Source organism: Grampus griseus, assembly GCF_964374135.1.
Source record: "Grampus griseus genome assembly, chromosome: 8".
NCBI lineage: Eukaryota > Metazoa > Chordata > Mammalia > Artiodactyla > Delphinidae > Grampus > Grampus griseus.
In genome coordinates, this window is record NC_139002.1 from 80,257,633 (window position 1) to 80,275,180 (window position 17,548).

General features: G+C 44.4%; 1 protein-coding gene across 1 annotated transcript in view; it reads right to left on the reverse strand.

Annotated features, from left to right (window-relative positions):
• The window catches only part of LGR4 (leucine rich repeat containing G protein-coupled receptor 4), a gene marked incomplete at its 5' end in the record, with an annotated part of 101,584 nt that overhangs the window by 30,400 nt on the left and 53,636 nt on the right, over positions 1-17,548 (reverse strand). The window contains 2 exons of the mRNA XM_082660961.1: positions 582-653; positions 1,909-1,980. Coding sequence (XP_082517087.1) covers positions 582-653; positions 1,909-1,980 — 144 coding nt within the window. The remainder of the gene's footprint in view (positions 1-581; positions 654-1,908; positions 1,981-17,548) is intronic.

Here is a 17,548-nt window from a genome sequence, read left to right on the forward strand (position 1 = left end):
GTGTGTGTGTGTGTGTGTGTGTGTGTGTGTGTGTATATCATATTCTTTTCCATTATAGTTATTATAGGATACTGAACATAGTTCCCTGTGCTATACAGTAGGACCTTGCTGTTCAAGAGCTAAAATTTTGAACATTCCACATCAAACCAAACTTTCCTCAAAAAAAAACCTGATAAAAAGACAGCACAGGCGATTAAGTCACCATCCCTGATGACTGCTCAACATCCACAGATGAGGGTCCATAACTAATTTGCTCTGATGATCATTACCACCTGAAACAGCAACCTCTCTGGCTGTTTCTTGAGCGTCATGGCACAAGACTCTGGAACTCCTGTACACACATAACTCTGATTCCAAAGATGGTGTAATCGCCTGCTACATGCAAGCTTGTAGCTTTCTCCCAGCCTTGGAGACAGAATATTCCAATGGACATTTCAGTAACAGCAACTAGCCATCCCCATTTTTATCCCAGATGAGAGGATACATGTCTTCTTTCCCTAGGATTCCAGTTCTTTACCTATGTAGTAGCCAGAGTGTTCTCCTAATGATTCAAGAATGCAGCAAACCAAAAAGTTACTTACAAAGACTGCAGAGCACTCAGTCCTCGAATGGCTTCACTGGGTACTGTTTTCAACTGGTTGTTCTGGAGAGTTCTGGAAGGAAATTTTGGGTTAGTGAATAAGAAGCAATTATGACCATTTTTTCTTAGAAGAATTTAGAACAATTTCTTTCCAAAAACATCTTTCCAATAGCAAAAAAAAGGATCAGGAGTCGAGGTGGAAAGCACCCAAGATAAGAGAGTTGCCAGAGAGCAAGAGGCATTTGTCGTAAAGCCAGAAATGAAACCTAGGCTACTGTCCCAAGCCATCTCCTAACACAGACCTGCTGGGTCATCCAGGATTGTTTCATTCTCAGGAATTAAGGCACCCTAATTAATATTCATCACCCAAGGTACCATTAGTGTTAACTGGGAGGTATAACAAGTTAACTGGGAGGTACAGCAAGCAAACCCACTAGAATCCCTAATGCCTTTTCAAATTGAAATAAAGCACAGCCCAGAAACGTGCACATTAGAGAAAGACAATTTTATCAAGAGGACAGCAGACCCTGAGCTCTTAGGGGGCAGTGGCCATGTCCCCAGTGAAAGCAGGGCTAGGGCAGAAATAAAGCTTTAATTATCTAATAGTCTCCGACCTGGAGAATGGAGGTACAGATCAGTAATGAACATGAAGTCTTTACTAGTTTTTGCCTAATGTCCTTCCTGGTCATATTAATAAAATGACTGCCTGACAAGAATCATCACCACAGAATGGAATGGAAAAGGGCCCGTCTAACTCACTGAACCAGAGAGGTCTAGTGACTTACAGATGGTCACCCAGCGAGGCAGTGGCAAGGTGGGGCCGGCAGTCAGTTTACCGGCTCCCCAATCTGCCAGTTCCTGACCACTGCCAGGAATTTATTTCTTGATCTCCCGCAGGCTATGTAAATGATAGGCATCTCAATTCCCTTTAGCTCTAAAATGATTTTACATCTGGAGCTCTTGTAAGCCTTTTTCCCTTTAGGGTCAGTTCATGCAAAGTTCTTATAGCTACAAAAGAAGTAGAAACAAAACCTTACCAGTGAAGCTTAAATATGATTTTGATTCAATGTATTAGCCACACAAAAAGCCTAACATTCAACTGTAATGCACCAGAGGTCAGAGTGCCTGTTATTTCGACGTTAACTTTTGTTATCTAGACCCAAGGTTGCCTAAATCAGCCTCTAGCCTCCCACACTACCCACTGGCCACTCCTTAAATCTTTTAATCCTGAACTAAAAGAAACTGTGCTTAACCTAGCTCCGAGCATGTTGAGTACGCAGAAAGAAAATACACAGCCAGCTGTGAAACTCTAAAATTGCATTACTTACAGAACTTTGAGTTCTTTCAACCCCGACAAGGCCTTTGGGTGGATAAAAGAAAGGTCGTTGCCAGCCAGTCGTCTAGGAGAAAAAAAAAGTAGCAAGAGAAAAATAGTAATTCAGACTCTTAAAATTCATAACTCACAATGACCCAATCTACTATTGAAGCTCTACATTAAACATCTCTCTAGTCTATCCGACATTAAACATGGACTTAAACCTCTGCTAAAGCAATCCCAAAGTTCTTCCAATGAGATAAATGCCTCTAGAATTTTTTTTTTAACTTCAATACAATAATTTAAACAGGCACATTTTTATTCTGGTGAGGTCAAGCAAGCCAAAACATATTGGACCAAATTAAGTTTGCTATTCATGGTCACTCTCTGCCGCTTGCGGTGTTTTCCAAGTGCCTCATAAATACAGAGCACTGGGCAGCAGGCAGGAGTTTTATACAGATCAGAGCACACCAGTCTGTCAAGGAGGAATGAATGCCTTCGGGAGACAAGGAGAGCCTGTTATCTCTCCATAACCAAGGGCAGCATATTCGTTGCAAAAGAGAGGCAAAAAGTGAAAGTCACTGTAAGCATAACTTCCCAAACAAAGGCATTTTTTTTTTAAAGATAAATGTTTTCCTAAAGAAATTTCAAAGTGACAAATTTAAGTGCAAGTAAGAGTGGAGTAAGAAAAGGATAAGAAGTCCTTGGGCCCTTTTTTAAGAAAGGAGCACGCAATTCATCCTGAGCCCCACTTTTTCTCCCGTTTTCCCAAACATTCAGACATGGGAGGAAAAGTTGGACAGAGAACTTTAGGGAGAAGAAGCAGGAAGCAGGACAGCAACTCGTATGAGTGACTTGTAAACAGGTGAACTGGAGGCAGGTTTTCAAGTACAGTTGACCCTTGAATAACAGCGGGTTTGAGCAGCACGGGTTCACATCCACGCAGATCTTTTCCAATAGTAAATACTACTGTGCCACACAGTCCAAGGTTGGCGGAATCCGTGGATGTGGAAGAACCTTGGATAAGGGGTGGGAGTGGGGGTGATGATAAATTATCAGTGGATTAACCCCCATGTTATTCAAGGGTGAACTGTATTGACTTAAAAATGATAGTTGTGTGCCCCGATGATTAAACATAGGACTGTTCCAGCTTCCTGGTTCCATCAGGGGAACTCTCCCAAGCAATGAGATTCTGTATGCGTGATTTCTTTTTAAATGCTTTCTCCCCATCATGTCTTAGGATCATAGTCATCAAGTCATATTAACTCCTCCTCGAAAGAGTCTAATTTCCATTGTCCTTTCTCTTCTTTCTGTAAGCACCCTGCCCTCCTGAGCCTTATTCAGCAATCTCTTCTTTCTGTAAGCACCCTGCCCTCCTGAGCCTTATTCAGCAATTCATTCATTCACTAAAAAGTTTCATTCACTGATTAACAACATGAGCACCTATTCAGCTCCAGGCAGAGGAACATCCTCTCCTTAGGCTTCAAGTCCCCCCACTTCAATCTGTTCTTCTTAGACACCCTGATTTTAGGGACATTAGGAGGGCTCCTTTACCCTTCCTAAAACTTGAAGTCACAGAGATCTGAAACTCTATTTTTTAGATGCATTATTTTCTCTTGAAGTTTTTGTCCCAGTTAAAATGCAAATAGCCCTGGAAAGGATAATACTTGATCCTTACTAACTAAGCATTAACACAGAAATGTGTACTGAAGATGTGTGTGTGTGTTGCAGGGAATGGGAAAGTGAAAGAGGACTCAGAAACCAAGAGTGAGTGTGTAGAATTATTTCTTCAATTGCAAGGACAACCAGGCTGGATTCTCAGGCAACACTACAGGTTTAACACAGAGTTCATGTCCCTAAACTAAATTCTCCCTAGAAAGCCCTCTCACCGTGCACGGCTTTGTTTCTCACAAGGCACCCTAGCACCTGAGCTCTAAACTGCGTGCCCTTCAAGGGCATCCCTCAACCCAGGCTCACAACAGCTTACTCTACACCATCAGCCTCACGGCGTTTCACCTCATGGGGTCCACCGTATGTAAAATGAGGGACCGCAGAAGATGGTGTTAAGACTTTTCAACACTTCTATTTAAAACAATTCCTCCTCAGCAAATCCTCTGGGCTCTAGACTAGCCAGCTTGACCACTATGTCTTTAAATGCTTCACCTCACAACCTCATCTTCACCCCTTAAATCCCCGACTCCAGTGTGACTTCCCTAGAAAATGTCAGTTCTTATCAACATGCCTTACGTGTGGATTCTTGGAAGGCATAACTAAACAGGCTACCTTCTACTGGCTGTTTCTAGCACATTAGTTTTATAGGCCAAGTACAAAAGCTTCCAAGAACAGAGTGTGCATATCACAATTCTGTCACCACCTACCAGTGTGTCAACCCATTATTCAGAAACTGCATTCTCAGCATTTCCTCCTTGAAAACAGATAGCATCCTATAGTCTACCTTAGTGCAGGCTTAGTACAAGCCCTCTCAAGGGGCTTTCTACACCCCAGACTCACTAATTATATTCAACTGATAATGCTCATAGCTCTAATGCAGTGTTTAAAAGGTCACATTTTAGGGCTTCCCTGGTGGCGCGGTGGTTGCGAGTCCGCCTGCCGATGCAGGGCACACAGGTTCGTGCCCTGGTCTGGGAAGATCCCACATGCTGCGGAGCGGCTGGGCCCGTGAGCCATGGCCGCTGAGCCTGCGCGTCCGGAGCCTGTGCTCCTCAACGGGAGAGGCCACAACAGTGAGAGGCCCCTGTACCGCAAAAAAAACAAAACAAAAAAGGTCACATTTTATAAGATCAAATTGGACCATAAGGACTAGAAGGAACAATAGCCTCCTTCCCCCCAGGGCAGCAAGTAGTCACGTGACTCTGTTATCTGAAAGACCAGCCTTAAGCAGCTCAAGTCCACCAAAAAATGAACACTGTAAACAGACCAAGGGTGTCACAGGATTCTTGTGCTTTCCTCTCTTACTTTTGAATGTCCCCCTATCTATGGGCTTTCCTTGTGGAGTTCAGTCTATTGTACTAGGGCTCATGAAAAGAGGATTTTACAAGGTGACAAAGGAAGTGGCAAAGCACAGAACACCTGATTACCTTTACCTGTCAACAGAAAACAGTGTTGAGCCACATGAGCCAAAACATTTACTCCCTTTTCCCAATGATCTGCCTCTTGATAAGCCTGGGAAGACTAAAGGAGCCTGACTTCCAAAAGCATCCTTTCTTTCTACACTACTTACAGTTCAGAGAAATGACCAAATGGGCTGTGCACGTGACTTATCCTGCACTCCAGGCCTGCTCTCTGGAGAAGCCTACAGGGCTAGGATTCGGGCGGGGGCGGTGATAATGCTGAGCGAGGTGGGGCTCACACCACTCTGATTACTTCGTTCCTTAGGAGAGTAAACAGATCAGGTGGAGCCTTCAGGAATGCATCTACCCATGTTTACCTCGCTCCTGGGTTAATGAATAATAAACACGGCAGCCCCGGAAAGCCTCTGCAGCTTCAGCAACTGCACCCTCCCGAGCCTCTTTACATTTTGCTGATTTTATGACCCAGGACTTCTTATGGTAGACCCTGGGGATGCTTCATGTCCAAAAACTCAGATCCAGGAGAGAGCAAAGTGAATAAAGAACAGGGTTAGGGACAAAGTCCCAAAATCTCTGGGAGAAAAAAACCTACCATGTCATGTGCCCAGAGCAGTTGCAGGCGCTGAGCTAGGTGGTTTACATTCTTTCCTTTTAATCATCTCCTGACAGAGTCCCTGAGAGGTTAGGTGACTTGGCAGAAGTCACACAGCAGGTAAGCGGGGGAGCCAGCATTCCAGTTCTCGCCTGACTGGCTCCAGTGATTATCCGCGTCCTCAACTCGATGCCTCTGGTGTGTCACCAAGAGGCTGGGAAATAATTCCCAGAAGGTGAAACAAAGGGGACCTGGGCAAGTTAATAGCCTGGTTTGAGGAGCAACAGCTCTCACCCAGCAGACCAGTGCTCACAGCAGGGACTACGGCATTAGGAGCGCCGAACTGAAATTATGGAGGAATTTCCCCACAGCCAAAGATGACCAACGGGAAACGGGGGAAGATGGGATCCCTGGGTGGCTAAGGGTGGCGGGTGGCATGCCCTAAACTCACTCTGACTCTATTTAGGGTACAGAACAGTCTCCACTGTGCTTTTTTAGCAACTCCCAAAGAAAAAGAGATGGCTGATCCCGAGGAAGAACTTGTCCCCCATGGCCCTCTACTAGCAAAGGGCAGCTCCTCCCCAGTCTAGGCCTGCCATTTGTATGCGCTACACCCAACAGTTTTCTCAGCGTCTCACTTCATGAAGACCTACTGGCTGGCTCCAGAAAACTCTTTTAATGTGGTAAATAATGATATTTATATCTTTTACTATTCTTCCAATGACTGTGAAGCCCTAAAGAAAAAACTCATCAGGGTGAGAACAGAAGAGTGAAAAGTGGCACCATGTTCTGCCTGCTAAAGGGGGGCGGTCCCCCGCATCACTGCCTACCCTTCTGCGTCCCGTAGCTCTTCAGTCTCCAAAGCCCACAGGCAACCTCATGCAAAGTCTCCATCCATCCACTCTTTTACTCCTCCTCCTGCCACCTAAGCCTAGACCCTCATTTTCTTCTTCTTGGATTCTTGCCATGAACCTCCACAAGACTCCTGCCTCAAACCACTTCATTATAATACTGTGAGATCTAAATCTTAAAACGCACAACTCTGAGCATTTTCCCAAAGGCTTTTTTTCCCACTGAATTAGCTAGACCTTCAGGATGATCCTCTCTTCCCTTTTCACCTTATTCCCGAATGTTCCTTGTGTCCTACGTTTTAGGACACCGTGCTTTCCCACCTCGGACTCTTTGCTCACTCATGGCACTGCCTTCGTCTGAAATACCTCCACTCCAGTCTCTGCCAGCTGAAACCTTATGCATCATTATTGCAAGCTGGATGCTACCAACAGTGTGGAACTATTAGGATATACCCTTTCTTGGATTCCACAGGTTATCTTAGACGCAGCTCTCTTGTCGGGTGCATCTTATTTTGCCTCTGGTTACTATGAACTTGTTGCAACTCCTTCAACTGTATTACAGGTGCCTTATGGGCAGTGACTAGGTCATATTCATTTTGGATCCTCTTGTGTGGGACCTTAGATGAAACAGACACTCAGTATTTGCTGTAATGCCTCAACTAAACCCCAGTATAAGACTCTGGATTCAAAAAAGGTAACACTGCTATTTAAGGTGTGGGGAAAGCTGACTTCGCTTTTCTGCATGTTTTCTCCTCTTGTTTCATTGCTACTCCCCCACTCCCCTCTGCTCTCCTAACGGGACAGAACTACTTGGGCTTGATTTGAAAGTGCAATGGCAACAATTTTCTCTCTTAACCTGTTCTGGTAGTATATTTTCTTAAGGAAGTGGGATGGACCTTGAACATGAGAACACCAGTCTCCCGGGTCAACAGTGTTATCTCAACACACGCTTGGTCGTGCACACAATCGTACAGAATTAAAACAAGTCTAGCAGGACTTCAAATGGGGACACAGTCTATCTCAAGGCAACTCCTATTTATTCTGCTTGTTAAAACAGTCCCAGAAGCAGAGATGGAGAGGGTAGAGACAGAGAAAGGGTGGAGGAAAGGGAAACTGATCCATTAGCCTCACGCTCCCTTCGGATTTGGAACCATTCCAGGAAACAGGATACAAGTGGCTCAGCGTATAATGTCTTTATGAGTCTGTTTTGTGTGCATTTTTATTCATAAGGACCATGGATATACATTAGGGGCTCCTTTTAGGGGAAGCTAGAGTTTTCAATTACATCCTCGATTCTTAGTGCATATGCTACATGATATTTTCTATCTGCCACGCCTCCCAGAAGAAGGAAAGCAGGAACAGCGCTGGTTAAATGGACACTGGTCCATGGTCACCTGTGCCAGAGCGTTCATACCTTCGTGAGATGCGCTGAATAGACTGGGATTTCTTCATCTGGGAAGCAATTTAAAGCAACAAGGGAGGCGAGTGTGAAACAGAGAGTATGCCAATTGGTGTTATGTCTCTGAGAAGTGCCTGGATTTAGGTTTCTTCTGGTCTATGACAGAAATGTCCCCGTAGCCATTTGGCTGGAATTCCAGCCAAGAATCAGTGGGGTAAGGACTATACTGTCCACACTGACTAGACACACGGGCTGGCTGAGGGGAGGGCGGAGGAGGGGTCAGAAGCTTCCAGCAGCTGTCGTGAGGAGTGAGCAGAGGGAGGCAAAGCAACTGCAGCAGGAAGGCCCAGGCCCCAGCACGCGCTGCACACCAACAACGGAGAGATGTGCTTGTGGCAATCTCTCTGTCCCCTGGTGGAGTGGACCTGGACCCTAGGTGACAGAGCCACAGCCTCCCAGCCGCTCACATGCCCACCGCCACTTTGCAGAGGTGGTTACCAGGTGGCCTGGCCTTGTGGCAAGTCCTGCCAGAAGAACGGCTGTGAGCACCACCCTTCCCTTCTGGGCCCCGTATATCTACCCCTTGGCTACGGCTTCTCACCTCTCTCACCATTTCTTTCCACACCTACGTGTCCCCACCCCCAAGAGATCCTCATTCCACGCCACACATACGACCTCTCACAGATGGGACCCACACATATCCAGGCCGCCCCTCCTGCGATGCCGTTAAATTCTCTCGAGGGGGTGCACCAGCACGGTGCCACGCTCTGTGCCAAGTTCCACAGACGCAACCACGAGCCCTGACTCTGCCTTCAGAGATGGCGCGTCCAGTTCAAACCTGATCTGGGCCAGGAAGGCCACGCACGGGAAAGCATCCAACAGGAGGTGAGTGACGCTCTCCTATTAAATATAATCTGACATCAGCAGGACCCAAAATGTTTGCAACAGTTTTAAAAGTAAAATTTAAAAAAACTTATAATGTGTACCTCTAATAAGTCCTTAATCATCTATTTATATCTTCTTTTTTTTTTTTAGATGCTGGGGGTAGGAGTTTATTAATTTATTAATTTAATTTTGGCTGTGTTGGGTCTTCGTTTCTGTGCGAGGGCTTTCTCTAGTTGTGGTAAGCGGGGGCCACTCTTCATTGCCACGCGCGGGCCTCTCACTATCGCGGCCTCACGGCCTCTCTAGTTGCGGAGCACAGGCTCCAGACGCGCAGGCTCAGTAACTGTGGCTCATGGGCCTAGTTGCTCCGCGGCATGTGGGACCTTCCCAGACCAGGGCTCGAACCCATGTCTCCTGCATTGGCAGGCAGATTCTCAACCACTGCGCCACCAGGGAAGCCCCTACTTATTTATATCTTAAGGCCCTACTAGGGGCTCAGAACTCTGCTGGATCCTGTGAAAAATTAAGAATTCAAGAAGTGTACTGTTCCTATTTAGGGATATTTGGTATCAGTACATCTTAACAAAAACTAACATTTGGGTAACAGTTTTCATTGTCATTACCCCACCATGTTGCAGTGGGCCTGCTCCTGTTATTTTTTTTTTAAACAGATGAGGAAAGTGAGCCTCTGTTTCCTCTGTGCCTTGTCTAAGATCCTACAGCATAGCTAAAGAATGTAAATTTTAGAAATAAAATAAGGTAATCAAAACAAAATAATGGAAACTCTAGAGACAAAACCACGTTGTTTTGTGACTGACTTTCAAAGGACCAAAGGATGTGGCTGTTTTCTTGGTAATACGGAGGGCCAACAACTGACTAGCATCCTTGACAGGTCTCCTTGGACATTCTTCCCACCAAGGTTAAATAAACTTCATCTGCCACAGTGGAGCAGAGAGTCCTGAATCAACTAACAATGTTTTACCCTATTTCTTCACATACCAGGGAAGAGTTTTATACTTTCATATAACTTTGGAAGAATATGTAAAAATTAAATATATTTTTTGAACATGCATGTATTAAGAACCCTTATTATTCCCAAGGTTTTTTAATGTAGTCTTCCTTCACAGAGAAGGGGAAAATTATTTCATATATATATCATATTACATAGTTCTGTCTAAATGCACAAAAATGAAAGCAGTAATGCTTAACAAAAAATAAGCTTGTCTGGGCTTCCCTGGTGGCGCAGTGGTTGAGAGTCCGCCTACCGGTGCAGGGGACGCGGGTTCGTGCCCCGGTCCGGGGGGATCCCACGTGCCGCGGAGCAGCTGGGCCCATGGGCCATGGCCGCTGAGCCTGCACGTCCAGAGCCTGTGCTCCGCAACGGGAGAGGCCACAATGGTGAGAGGCCCATGTACCACAAAAAATAAATAAATAAAAAAATAAAAATAAGCTTGTCCTTGCTAAAACTCAGTCTACAGGCCATCTAGAACTAGTCCACATACTAAAAGAGCTTTATTCAATTCAAAGAAACTTAAGTTCCACTGGCACCCGACTGCCCTTTTGTGTCTCTCACTTCCTCTTATAGTAAGTAACCCACAGAAGACTTTAATTTATAGGCAAATCAATAAAAACCCTGGCAATAGTTACATTTCCTGAGCAAAGTTTATCCTGACAACCTAGTCATTTATCTTCTGGCACTAAACACATGTAATATCTAGCCATATGAGGAAATATGTTACAGCTGAAAAAAAAAAATTACAGCTAACATCAACCAACAAATATTGACCTTCTACTACAAGTCAAACACCATAGGTATGGCAAAGTTAAGTACTGAGTTTTCCCAAAACATTTCTCCTTTCTTTTCTTTTAAATAAGGATAATTCATTAAACATAAGACGTCAATGGAATTTAGTTTTTATATAGGCTGATAATAAACTCAAAATAAGAGGAGATCCTTTGTCTTAACCCTTCCCTCAATTTCAAATTCAAAAATGTGGTCACTGTCACCAAAGGTCATGCAGGAGGTGTGTGACAATAAGTGCTGCGCTTAGAGGAAAGTCCATGGAGTTGAATAGACAGGTGCGCACTGATACGCTTAGAGCACAAAATAACAAGACACTCAATCCAGCACTAAATGGTGAGGGGCAGAGAAAGTACAAGAGGAATTTGGATAAGGACCAGGGAAGGCTTCTTATGGCAGAAAGGGCTCAAAACAGACTGAATAAAAATGGGTAAGATGTGAATTGGATAGAGAGGAACTATGGTACATACTGTTGGTTGCCTACCATATACCCACTCAAGCCTTCCTGGAACAGCCTGGGTTTATTCAAATATGACTTATCTCCATGAGTAAATTCTGATTGGTCTTAACCAATTATGCTGAGAAAAGAAATTACATACATATACTAAGAGAAAAGTCGGGAAGTATAAACAACAAAATATTAACCGTGGGTATTGCTCAGTGTAAGATAATAGGTGATTATTTTTCCTCCCTTCTCCTTATCTTTCTATGCATCTAGACTTTAAAAATTGAGTATGCGTTGATTTTAGGATCATTTCCTTACAAAGGCAAGTGCATCAATGAAACAAATATTTCTAGCAGCTCTAACATAATCTTTGATGTACACATAAATTCCAGCAGGGGAAAATGATGAACAAATTCTGAGTTAAAATTCTACGAAAGCATAAAAAAATTGTGTTAAATAAGCATGACTTGACTAAGAGTGGACAATACATGAAAGAAATGACTTAGCCTATTTCCTTACTGGAAAATTCAATCATGCCAGTAGAATATTAAAGACATTTTCACTTACTTGTAGTTAGTACTACCTTTAGTCAAAGAACAAATAATTAGCTTTGATTAAAATAGGTAAATGAGCCAGCAAACTGTGGTTTCATTAGCCTCGCTACACTTTCTGAATCCCAGGTGAGACACTTTAACAACGAACTGTTGATTCTCCTGTTTGATTTCCCCTAGTTGCTTATGAAACACTAACTTATCAAACCCCAATTCTGAGTATATCACATGTTTCACTGCCTCTACTTCTAAGCTGCTAAGCACTATAGGACAAAGTTACAGAGCCTGTTGGTTCCACTGTAAATTCATATTATCTAGGCTTTAACCTTCCTATTCTTCAGTGATCCTTTGTTCATTTCAGGTTGACCCAAGTAAACAAACATTTCTTACAGCTGTCTACTCACTAGGTTCCAGTGAGCCGTGATAACTATAGTTTCTTTCTCTCAGGCGTGTCTTCCTTCCCCCTTCTGCTTCGTTTGGGGGACTTCTTCTCTACTCCAGGCGGTCCTAGTGAGGATGAGCCCAGGACCCAGGATGGACCATACCAACCCAAATAGAAGAGAGTGACTGGTTCAAGGACAGGCACATGAAGCCAGCCTGGCCAATGAAAGTTCTCCTAGGACTTTTCTGCTGAAAGCAGCGAGGAACACTTTAGATATTCATCTTGGATCTCAAGATGCAAAGATGTACGTGGGGGCTGCTGAAGGTTATTTCTCCCACTATAGAACAAAGAACAAAGCCAAAACACAAAAGTAGAGACAACTGAAGCTGAAGCATGAGAAAACTCTCACAACTGTGAAACCTCCAGATGCAGGACCATCTGAAGCCAACTCCACCTCTAGACTTCCTAGATCTACATAAAACAATAAATCCTCTATTATACCTCAGCTGGGTTTTTGTCTCTTACACCCTGTGGACTCCTGTCAGATACAGGACATATTCCAAACTTTACCTTCTCTCCCCAAACCAGAAACTACCTACTAGCAGTCCCCAAATGCCTGCTTCATGATGAACTTCTTTATCCCAAAGTTACTCTCACAACTCTCAGTAGAAATGACTCTTAAGGAAAAAACACAACTTAGGGCTTCCCTGGTGGCGCAGTGGTTGAGAGTCCACCTGCCAATGCAGGGGACGCGGGTTCGTGCCCCGGTCCGGGAAGATCCCACATGCCGCGGAGCGGCTGGGCCCGTGAGCCATGGCCGCTGAGCCTGCGCGTCTGGAGCCTGTGCTCCACAACGGGAGAGGCCACAACAGTGAGGCCCGCATACCGCAAAAAAAAAAACAAAAACACAACTTAAATTCAAGGCCTTTTCTCATAATCTGGCTGTGGGCACCTTTCTCTAGCATGTCAATGTTGATCCTTCATTTCTTGTGAAAAACCTCCCCTCCTGCAGCTCCCCGGGCACAGCTCTGCCCTAGTTCTCCTGCTTCTCTGGCACTTGGTCTTCTTCCCACACCCTGATTCAAGTGTTTCCCAACAAGTTGTCTTTGGCCTCCTTCCTTTTCCTTCTACCCTCTCTCCCTTGGCAAGCTCTTTCAACCTAATGTTTCCAGTAATCCCCTCAAAATAAAAGACTCTAAAATCTATACCCATGAAACTCCATTCTATAATCCACACCCATAAATCTCTAGTCTCAACTCCACACCTATATTTCCAGACACCCCTACCCACCTCTCACCTAAATTCAAGATGTATGTTCAAAAACTGCATATGCTGTCTTCACTTCTGAAAGTTTCTCTTTCTGCATGGTCTTTCATTTTGTCAAAGCACCACCAGACTCCTGGTAATCTAAAAATGAAGTGTTATCGACGACACCCCCTGTCATCCCAGCTGAGATGTCCTCTTGCTTCTATTCCCATAACATCTTTGGCTGAGTTCCCTCCTCCCTCTCGCTGCCTCTCATCTACCCTAGTTCAGAGTCTCACAGGTCTCAACTGGACTATTGCCATTATCATCTTCATCAGTCTCCTACACTCTCTTAATCCCAAGCATCCTAACCTCTGCTATGAGATTATACTCATGGAAGGTCACATCTGATCAAGTCATTTCCTAGCTCAGAAAACTTCCATAGCCGCTCAAAACTTGACACTCCTCCATGAGTCTGCCAAGAAAGGTCCTCCGCCTGGCCCTGAACTCCTTTCAAGGTTTCTTTCCCATAATTTCCTTTCAGGAATTCAGCCCTAAACGCAAACCAAATACCACAGCATTCCTCTCCCTATCCCAGTCTGTCGCCGTATCTTTGCTCATCCTCCTTTTTCCACACCTCCTCATGAATAACTCCTACTATCCCTCGAGGCTCTCCAGAAATGCCAGCTCTTTGATGAAGCCTTCCCTAATCTTTTTGCTTGAAGTTATTTCCCTTCTCCTTTGAACTCCCGTAACTCTACAACACCATTCACTCATCTCTCTCGAAGGCAAGAATCCCGGTTTAATTCAACACTGCACATAACGCTTTACCTAACACAAGTTTGGTGAATCCATGGATTGTCTAATAAGTCTTTCCTCATCCTTTCCATGTCTACCAGGCCCATTGCTAACATGCTGTGTGACCTTGGGAAAGTTACTCAACCTCTCTGAGGAAAAACTCAGCTTCCTCATCAGCAAAATGGGAATAAATATAGCTTACAGAGTTTTATGAGTTGAAACAAAACAATGGTTGTTCTAGGAGGGCCTATCTGGTACACAGTAGGGCCAATTAGTACAAGGTCCCTCCATTTCTCTTTTCATCCTTATAATCTAATCTGAGAGCTCTCCACATGACACACAGGGAATGGTATGAATCAGAATATTGATACTCCTCTGTGAGATGATTATGTACTTCCCAACAGCAAGTGTAGGGATCATCGCTACCAAGGCATCCTATCAGAGCACCAAAAAGTGGGACAAGAGAATGCTTCAAAGAATGTAATATTTTTAACAATCAAATACCACTGGAACGACTGAGGAACTCTTCTGCCTTTTGGGGGGAAATTATTGCAGTTGATAAAACTTATCTGAGAAGCCTTCATCAAGGGAGTAAATGTTAAGCAAGTCAAACATTAGTTTGGAAGCAAAGGAAATTCCTTGTAAGTACTGGAAGAGAACAATCGTCAGCTATTTTCTAGAACTCTAAACAACCCAGTAAGACTATTTGAGACTACTTATGCATCTCAGAGATATGAAAGGCGACAGGATATAGTGGACATGGCTCTGAACTAGGTAGGTCTAATTCTAGCTCAGATACATACTCACTGCTGAGCCTTGATATTCTCATCTATAAGATGATGTGGCTAGACCAGAAAACCTCATTCTAGGAAGACCTCCTTGTTAACAAGTGTTTTGTTCAATGAACTTATTACTATGGGAAATGTTGGGCAGCCAACCACTTTTGATGGTTAGCTGTGGACATAGAATTGCAGACGGTAGTAAATAGATGTCCTCTTAAGCTTCCTTCCAATCCTGTGCCTCTTGAGGCCGTATCATAGCTTGGAAATTAAGAGGAGGGGCTTCCCTGGTGGCGCAGTGGTTGAGAGTCCGCCTGCCGATGCAGGGGACACGGGTTCATGCCCTGGTCTGGGAAGATCCCACATGCCGCGGAGCGGCTGGGCCTGTGAGCCATGGCCGCTGAGCCTGCACGTCCGGAGCCTGTGCTCCGCAACAGGAGAGGCCACAACAGTGAGAGGCCCGCGTATCACAAGAAAAAAAAAAAAAAAGAATATTAGTGGAACAGCTATCAAATCTGAACAAGAATTACAGACCAGATAATACATATCAATGCTAGTTTTCTGAGTTTGACAACAGTACTGCAATTATTTAAGCAAAAGTCCTTGTGTTTTTGGAATAAACAATGCACTATTTAGAGACAAAGGAAAATTATGATTACAACTTACTTTCAAAAGGCTCAGAAAAAAATGTACACACATTGAATATTGTGTGCATGTATGTGTGTGTATACAGTTTTATATGTAAGTATTGGCTAAATTAAAGTATTTAAAATTTTTAGTTTTGACCCACTCTGTATCTCCCTGTTCAAATTACTTACTAGTCCTCTTTTGTACAGTAATGCCTCTACTTAGAATTAATTGTCCTACGCACCAAAAAAAACGAGTACTCAGAGACCTAATTTTCACTTTAGCATTGCAAAGAGTTCCAAAGTCAAAGTACATTTTGAAATGGATAGAACTAGCCCAGTCTTATAGTATGTATTAAACAATAACTGTGCAAGTGCCAAAGCTGGCAACGGTTTCCACTGCTGTTGCAACATCTAAGCTCAAAGTAACATCCATGGATTTCTCAGTGGGAGGCTACAGAAAAGTAGTTGGATATTCCTTCTGCTGTTTCTAATTAAATCAATTTCACAACTCCACATTTCAGCCATTCCCTAAATGGCTACCAATGCCCTGACAGGTCCCAAGGAGAGCCAAAAATAGTTGTGGCAGCATCACATAAGATAACCAATCCTGTGGATGCTAAATTAATATTTCCCAAAAATTCTGCCTTTCCTTTCACGTCGCTAACAGAAATCTGTATCGGCCCACTCCAACTCCCATCTCCAGGCAAAACAACCTCTCCCCCAAATACTTCAAGAAAGACTGCAATGTTTAAGGGGATTAGTGAAATTTACATTACTCATGGAAATGTAGCACTTTATGGTCACAAAGCACTTTTATGTAAATAATCCCCTCTTCCCTTTACAATACTACAGTGAAGAGTCCCATTTTAAAGAGTAGGAAACTGAGGAAACAAGAGACTGTCCCAAGATTTTAGACATTTTATGTATTGAATTTAGGGCCAGACCCTATGTTTTAAGATACCCAGAGAAAGAAGGGGGAAAAAATATCAGTGAATGGCATCTAGTCATTCAGGACAAAGAATCCTAGTCGCCTCCCTATCGCTCACCCTCATACCCAATTCAACTCCTTCAGGATAAAGTCTGGAATCCTTAGCTTAAAAAGTCCCCTGATGGGGGCTTCCCTGGTGGCGCAGTGTTGAGAGTCCGCCTGCCGATGCAGGGGACACGTGTTTGTGCCCCGGTCCGGGAAGATCCCACATGCCGCAGAGCAGCTGGGCCCGTGAGCCATGGCCACTGAGCCTGCGCGTCCAGAGCCTGTGCTCCGCAACGGGAGAGGCCACAACAGTGAGAGGCCCTCGTACTGCGCGCACACACACACACACACACACACACACACACACACAAAAGGCCCCTGATGATCTGGCCACATCTCCTAACATTTCTCTACCTTTCAGTATTTCACATTTCTCTGTATTTCAACTGGAATAACTAACAACTTCCTAACACTTCCTAAGTGTCCTAACACTTCTGAAATGTCTACCTCCAGGCCTTTGCACATGCTATAAGGGTCTTCCTGGAGCTCCCTGACTACTCATCCTCACCTGGCTAATTCCCACGTGTCCTTCAAAACTCAGCTGAAGCTATTCTGGAAAGCTTTTCCCAAATCCTCCAGTCTCAAGTAAACAGGTTATTTCAGGCTTCTGCTGACCCAGCATTCACTTGTTGGACCGTCTTTACCACGTCGCACCAAGTGTTTGTTCCACCTCTTCCTCTGGACCCATGTTATCCAACTGAACTTCCTGCAATGATGGAAAATTTCTATATCCACACGGTCCATCACAATAGCCACTAGGCACAGGTGGTTACTGAGCACATGAAAGATGGCTAATTCAACTAAAGAACTGGGTGTTTTTTTTTGTTTGTTTGTTTGTTTTTGCGGTACGCGGGCCTCTCACGGCTGTGGCCTCTCCCGTTGCGGAGCAACAGGCTCCGGACGCGCAGGCTCAGCGGCCATGGCTCACGGGCCTAGCCGCTCCACGGCATGTGGGATCTTCCCAGACCGGGGCACGAACCTGTGTCCCCTGCATCGCAGGCGGACTCCCAACCACTGCGCCACCAGGGAAGCCCAAGAGCTGGGTTTTTCATTTAATTTTAATTTTTGTAAATCTTGATTTAAATAACCACCTGTGGCTACAGCACAGCTCTAGACAAACTGTCAGCTCCAAGGACAAACACCATACTTACTTGCCTCGGTATCCCTGACACCG